We start from the raw sequence: 7,999 nt of genomic DNA on the forward strand, positions 1-7,999 counted from the left end.
AGACTTGCAAGAGAATGACTGGGTATGACATGTGAGGGGAGGAGCTATATAGCAGCTCTGCTTGGGTGATCCTCTTGCAACTTCCTGTTGGGAAGGAGAATATCCCATAAGAAATGGATGACCCGTGGACTGAATACACTTAACAAGAGAAATAGGGGATGGAGAAAAAGGGATACCCGGTCTCTCCCATTCCATAGCAATAATCTCTATAGCCCGATCTGGTACAGGAAAACACTCCACCATGGAAGGTACATCAAAATACTTGTTAAGTTTACTAGACTTCTTAGGGTTGACAACGACAGTGTCAGTCGTCTAAGGTATCCAAAACCTCCTTGAGTAATAAACCGAGGTGTTCTAGCTTAAACCTGAAGGATACAACTTCAGCATCAGAGGAAGGAACTATACTGACTGAGTCTGAGATTTCACCCTCAGATGCTACCAAAGTATCATCCTCCTAAGACTTTTGGGAGGGAACATTCGGAATAGCCACAACCGTGTCAGAAACCTTACTCACTGATTCTTTACATTTCCTCTTGCGCTTTCCCTGCAGCATGGGAAAAGCAGACAATGTATCAGAAACTGCATTAGACATGAGGGAAGCAATGTCTTGCAAGGACAATCCAGACGGAGCTTGAGAGGAAGCACAGGGCACTGTTTTAGTGGACAATAATATTTGGGACACCTGAGAACACTGCAGCATATCTTGAATATTGTCAGAAGACTCCTGGACAGCATCCGTCTTAGACAATGTTGGCTCAAAAAGTTTATCCCTGAAATTTAATGTTCTCTCAACACATGAGGAACAAAAAGGGAGAGCCTTGGTCCATTTCTACCAGAATTAAAAAATAAAGTACAAAATTACAAAATTCTGATGGGCAGGAGTGATATTCCCAATAGTAATTAGATGATCCGTGGACTCACCGTGTCATTAGAAAGAAATAAAAATATAAGTGCTGTAGACCAGCCTCTTGGAAAAAATGACCAACCAAATAAGTTACTTGTTGAAACTATTTTATATGTTAATACATTAAGATTTAGGTCTAGCAGTGTGATTTCACAAATTCTGATTTTGATTTGAAAGTTTCTCTATTTAACAAATTGGCATCAAATTGTGCATATTTCTTTACATCTTTTACAAGTTACATTGCAAAAACATTATAAAATAAAACACAGCTTTAGCAAGTTGGAGGACAAGGGGAGCTCACTGGGTTGAACAAGAGAGTCCCCAAGGTATGTCTGAAGCTCTGTCCCAAGTCTTATAAAATGCTGTACGCATTTTATACAAGCCAGTCTCTCAGAATTATCTTGCCAGCTGTACACAGGTAAAGCTCAAAATTCACAATACACTTATTTAACTGACAGAAAAGTAATACATACTAATGCAAAAGCAAGTTGAACTGTAATTAAATAATTTCAGTTTTACCAATATGTACTGCAAACAGAGACCTTATCAGTCCAGGTGTTCATCTATTAATGTATATCTCCCCTGTGAGATATCTCAGAGAGCCTTATTACTTTCTATGGAAAGTACCTCATCTCTCTGGGTTTTCCAGGTTACACCCTTTTTTTTCTTAAAGAATTTAGTGAGTTCACCTTTAGTGAAATCTGCATTATAGTGTATCTCCAAACTTTGCTTATCTAGCTCATAAAAAATAATGTGAAGTTCTCTAAGAAACTGAAGCTGTCAGTTTTTCAGTTTTATTTTTAATAGAAGAAATACAAAGTGCAATGTAATTTGTAAAATTTGCACATAAATATACAAATTATTTGACAAACTGTCAAAGCATAATCAGAATTTGTAAAATCACAATCCTAAATGCACTGCTGTATACAAAATAAAACACACAAGAGAAAGTGTAAAGTTTAAATGTAACAGAACTTAATATGAAGCGTAAAGTAATATAAAACACAAAGCACAAAGTGTACATGCAGAAGTTCTCATGTTTTGCAGTGCTATGTTGCATTGGACTCGACTCTTTCATATGCAGAAATGCAGGGAACACCCCTTAGAGAAGTATAGCACAATCCGCCCTTTTAGAATTTCATCAGGGATCTCGCAGTGTTGAAGGATAATTTTAGATCATCTCACCTGAGCCGAGAGATTGATATAATCGGGTCTTAAGTATCAGCCTTTGTTTATAGACAGAGATAAGATAGGATGCATATGTGTACAGAGAAATAGATAATGGTGCATGTTTCCAATATATTTTACATTCTGAAGTTGGTATAACAAGTCATTGGAAATACATTAAGCAACTTAACTTAATGCGACAAAAGTGATGTGTGAAATGAACAGCAGTGCATACTAAAAGCTTTAGTGCACACATCTCTCCTAGCATTTGCAGGTACGCTTTGTGCATATGCATCCATACCAGCTGATCATTTGAGCTATCAGGCCGTGCACTCAAGAGTATTTGGGCATGTCAGATGTGCACTTAGCTTACCGGCTTATGCTAGAGGAGCCACATGCATATCAGTAGACGATTCATTTTAAATGTATTTCCATGCAAACATGGTTTGAGAAAGGTAATTTTAGAAATGCTTCTATTTAAATTTGAAATGCACTTTCACATTGATTTAAAAGTTGCTGCTTTTGAAATTTTCAGAAGTAGCAGTACATTTTTTTTTACTTACATACAGATTAAAGTGAATGTAAATTTTGATGCTTAAGTGCCCGGTTTTTAAAAATTCAATTAAAAACAAGGGCACTTTAATTCATCAAAATTTACATTTCACTCGTGTTGTGAAAAAATAAATACTTACCTTTTAAACTTGACAGCCGCTCCAGCTTCCCCCGGAAATGATGGATCGGTCATCCTCCCAATAACGGCTCCCCCCACACACAGGGGAATCAGTGTCTGATTCGAAGCCGTGATTGGAGGAAGCCAGATTCCTCATTTTAGACCCAGGAAGAGGCTTTGCGACGGGCGGAGGAAGCTGGAGCGGCTGTCAAGATTAAAAGTTAAGTATTTTTTCACAACACAAGTGAAATTTAAATTTTGATGAATTAAAGTGCCCCTGTTTTTAATTGAATTTTTAAAAACCGGGCACTTTAGCATCAAAATTTACATTCACTTTAAAACAAAATAGGGTTTTAGAGGCTATAACTTTATTCTTTTTTGTAATACTATATTTTAAAAAGAAAACCTTTATAAGTATATATTTGAATTATGTAATACTGAAGAGACTATAGCTTGCCTAATAAAAGGCAATCAATGATAAAATAGGGTTCTAGAGGCTAAGAAGAAGAAAAAAAAAAAAAAAAAGGAATTATTTTAGTAATACTAAGGGCTCCATGTACTAAGCCGTCAATTCATCCGTCATTGTAGATGCGGATAAACTCGCCGTTACTCGCCGCGGGCGAAATGGTGTCCGCTGTCGCTATGTACTAATATTCCCCCAATAAATAGACAAGTCTAGCCCGCCGCGAGCAGTTGCGGATTGTTGATAAATTTGACGCCTCGCTCGCCGCGACTAAGCTGATGGTACTTAACTTTCAGTTGAATTGTCTGGCCAATTATTAACACGTGACATGCAAGGTGTCACGAACATCATAGTAGTCGCGGGAATAGAATTTTGCTCCTATAAAAGTTCAACTTATCTAAACAACTTTATTATTGTTCAAAATTTTTTGAAGAGTGATAACAGAGCGTTATTTTTGTAATATTTATTTACAATTTGGATATGGCTTCATCTGGATCTGATAATATATAAATATTAATATAAAAATAATTATAAAGATTGACAACTAACAATACAAATTTAAATAGATTACTCTTTAATTACAGTCGACAAATTGGGCGCAATTTATGTACATGGAAATGAGAGACAAATTAGACGCCAGTTATGCTGTAAGTACAATTGACTTTCCTATTGTTTTGTACCTTGCCCGCCACCTAAAAGGTGGCGAGGCAAAAATAGCGAGGTGGGAGCGGAAATTGTAGCGAGCGGACAAATAGATTTTTTAGTACATTCGTTTTTTGGCGAGTTGGTGGTCAAATGTATCTAATTACAGTGAAAAATGGAGCGGTAGCGAGGTTTGGCGGATAAGTACGCTCGCAATTTTAAAGATGCGAGTTTTAACATAATTGACGGCTTTGTACATATCAGTTTGCGAGTTTTGACGCGAGATTTGTTGCGGGTAGCTCGCTGACTGCTTAGTACATGGAGCCCTAAATTTGAAAAAGAAAACCTTTATTAATCTATATTCTAACTATGTAATACTAAAGAGACACTAGCTTGCCTAGTAAAAAGTAAATAAATGATAAAATTGGCTAAACTGTACTGAGAGTCTGTTTTTAGACACATACTCTCTAAGCCAATTTTACTTAATGACCTTCAAACTATAATACATACGTTTTGGCAGCAGATGACAGTGTATCTTTTCTAGTAAGTACTCCAGTATGGCTTGGTTTTCTGGTGCCAGTACCTCCATTGGTGATACAAGACATGGAAAAAGCTTCACGCAGTATGGGTGGACCTGGAGGGGGGAAAAAAAAAAGTTTTTGGTTAATGAAACTACAGTATTTAAAGTGCAACAAGAAACTGAAGTAATATTAAAGGGATATGAAACCCCAGATTTGTATTGTATAATTCAGATAGACCATGCAATTAAGACCATTTTGTAATTTACTTTTATCAAATTTTCTTCATTCTGTTGGTACGTAAGCTCAGGAGCATGCACATGACTGGAGCACTATATGGCAGCAGTTGTGCAATGTTATGCATTTGCAAGAGCACTAAATGGCAGCTCTATTTCCAGTCATGTAGCGCTCCAGACAACTACCTAGGTATTTCTTCAACAAAGAGTACCATGGAAACAAAGCAAATGTGATAACAGAAGTAAATTGGAAATGTTTTAAAATTGTCTGCTCTGTCTGAAATCACAAAATATTAATTTTCTTTATTCTGACAAAAGGAACAAAAACGATTAGAAGCTTTATATTTCCCTCTAGACTTTCTGTATTGAGGAAGAGAAGCCCCTTTACCTCCAGTAACAGTGGAAATAATAAATCAGAACCAAATAACTTCTTTCCCTAAAAGGAAAGAGACCATCTGGATTTAGACACCATATCAGCAAACCAGGATTTAAGCCACAAGGCTCTCCTGGCAAGTACTGCTAAAGACACGCTTTTAATATCAAAAACAGCATCACAAATCAAATAATTTGCACTCTGAAGCAAACCCCATAGATTTGCACTAGCAGAGTCATCAGAATACTGAAAAACTAGACAACCAGTAAGTAGAAGTTGCAGCTACATCAGCAAACGAAATAGCTGATCTGAGAACATAACTTGCATGTAAAAAAAAACCTTCTATGAAAAGATTCTAACTTTCTGTCTAAAGGGTTCTTTAAAGAAGTACGGTCTTCCAAAGGACTAGTAGTACATTTGGCCAGTGTGGAAATGGTCCTATCCACCTTGAGAACTGTTTCCCAGGAAAAAAAACTTTCTTTACGGATATGGAGAGTTCACAACGTCATTCAATTACTAGTGGGAATATCACTCCTGGCCAGCAGGAGGCGGCAAAGTGCACCACAGCAAAGCTATTAAGTGTCAGTCCCCTACCCACAATCCCCAGTCATTCGACTGAAGGGAAATGGAAAAGGAATAACACAAAGGTGTAGAGGTGTCTGAGGTTTAGTCAAAAATAATTGTCTTAATAAAGGGTGGGGTCGTGGACTCTCCATACCCGGAAAGAAAGAAATTCATCAGGTAAGCATACATTTTGTTTTCTTTCCTAAGATATGGAGAGTCCACAACGTCATTCAATTACTAGTGGGAACCAATACCCAAGCTAGAGGACACAGAATGAACAGGGAGGGGGAAAAAGACAGGCAGACCTAAACAAAAAGACACCACCGCTTAAAGAACCTTTCTCCCAAAAGAGGCCTCAGCCTAGGCAAAAGTATCAAATTTGGAAAATTTGGAAAAGTATGCAGAGAGGAGCAAGTTGCAGCCTTGCAAATCTGTTCCACAAAAGCTTAATTTTTGAAAGCCCAAGAAGAGGAGACAGCCCTAGTGGAATGAGCTATAATGTTCTCAGGAGGCTGCTGTCCAGCAGTCTCATAAGCAAAACGAATTATACTTCTCAACCAAAGGGAAAGAAGTAGCGTTCTGACCCTTACGCTGAAGACTGGTGAAAATCCTTAGTTGCATGTAGGTAGAATTTTAGTGCACGCACAACATCCAAGTTGTGCAACAGAGGTTCTTTATGACAAAAAAGATTGGAACAGAAAGAAGGAACAACAATTTCCTGATTAATATTTTTATCCGAAACCACTTTAGGAAGAAACCCCAATTTAGTACGAAGAACCACCTTATCCGCATGAAAGAAAAGGTAATGCAAATCACACTGCAAAGCCGAGAGTTCCGAAACTCTCTGAGCAAAAGAGATAGCAATAAGAAACAAAAACTTCCAAGATAGTAACTTAATATCTATGGAATGCATTGGCTCAAACAGAGCCTGCTGCAAAACTTTAAGAACAAGATTAGGGCTCCAAGGAGGAGCAACAGGTTTAAAACCGGACAAAAAGATTGAACATCTGGCACATCCTCCAGACGCTTGTGTAACAAAATAGTTCTCTGAAAGGTCAGATTTCTGCATTATCTGACAACCCTTTCTCCAGACCTTCCGGGAGAAAAGACAAAATTCTAGGAATCCTGACCCTACTCCAAGCGTAGACATTAGATTCACACCAATAAAGGTATTTTCGCCATATCTTGTGGTTAATTTTTTCGAGTAACAGGCTTGCAAGCCTGGATAATGGTCTCAATGACAGAACTAAGCATTCAATCTCCAAGCAGTCAGCTTCAGAGAAACGAGATTTGGAAGGATGAATGGACCCCGAGTTAGAAGGCCCTTCCTTAGAGGCAACCTCCAAGGTGGCCGAGATGACATCTTCACTAGGTCTGCATACCAGATCCTGTGAGGCCATGCAGAAGCTATTAGAATTACAAATGTTCTCTGATATGAGCAATAACTCGTGGAAGGAGCGGAAACAGAGGAAACGGGTATGCTAGACCGAAAACACAAGGAACCGCCAGAGCATCTATCAGAGCGGCCTGAGGATCTCTTGACCTTGAACCGTACCATGGAAGCTTGGCTTTCTGCCGAAACGCCATCATATCCAACTCCAGCACCCCCCATTTGAGGGTTAACCTGAAGAACACCTCCGGATGGAGAGCCCACTCCCCGGGATGAAATGTGTCTGCACAGTAAATCCGCTTCCCAGTTGTCCCCTCCAGGAATGTGGATGGCAGATAGACAATTGTGAGCTTCCGCCCACTGAATAATCTGTGTCACCTCCTTCATGGCTAAGGAACTCTGAATTCCTCCCTGGTGGTTGATGTAAGTCACTGAGGTGGTGATGTCCGAGAAACCTGATAAACTGGGCTACAGACAATTGAGGATAAGCTATCAGAGCAATGTAAATCACTCAACTCCAAGATGTTTATGGGGAGAGCAGACTGTGTTTTTAACGAGTCCCAGACTGCTCCCCAGCCTAGCAGGCTGGTGCCCGTGGACACAATCACCCAGGAAGGTCTCCGGAAGAAAGTGCCCTGAGACAGATGGTCCTGAGAAAGCCACCACAGGAGTCTCTTGTCGACTGGTCTAGATCTATCCTCAGACAGAAATGAATGGTCTCAATTCCATTGACTGAGCATGCATAATTGCAGAGCTCTCAAATGAAATCTAGCAAAAGGGAAAAATGCCCATGGAAGCGACCATCAGACCAATTACCACCATACATTGAGCCACTGATGGCCGAACAGTAGACTTGAAGAGAGGCAAGGAGAGAAGTTTGGATTTTCTGACCTCCATCAGAAAAATGTCATAGATAGGGAATCTATTACAGTCCCTAAGAAAACCACCCTTGTAGCTGGAACAAGGGAACTCTTTTCCAGATTCACTTTCCAACCTTTGGAATGTAGAAAAGACAACAAGATCTCTGTATGAGAGTTTGCTTGTTGAAAAGATGGCGCCTGAATCAATATGT

At 39.1% G+C, this 7,999-nt stretch overlaps 1 protein-coding gene across 2 annotated transcripts in view; it reads right to left on the minus strand.

The window, feature by feature from the left end:
• EML4 (EMAP like 4) overlaps window positions 1-4,476 on the minus strand; it is a 401,715-nt gene extending 397,239 nt beyond the window's left edge. For both annotated transcript variants that reach the window (XM_053712326.1, XM_053712325.1), the window contains exon 1: window positions 4,357-4,476. In XM_053712326.1, coding sequence (XP_053568301.1) covers window positions 4,357-4,451 — 95 coding nt within the window. In that variant the 5' untranslated portion in view covers window positions 4,452-4,476. The remainder of the gene's footprint in view (window positions 1-4,356) is intronic.
• Between the last annotated feature and the right edge of the window lie 3,523 nt (window positions 4,477-7,999).

Source organism: Bombina bombina, chromosome 4, assembly GCF_027579735.1.
Source record: "Bombina bombina isolate aBomBom1 chromosome 4, aBomBom1.pri, whole genome shotgun sequence".
In the NCBI taxonomy this organism is placed as follows: Eukaryota; Metazoa; Chordata; class Amphibia; order Anura; family Bombinatoridae; genus Bombina; species Bombina bombina.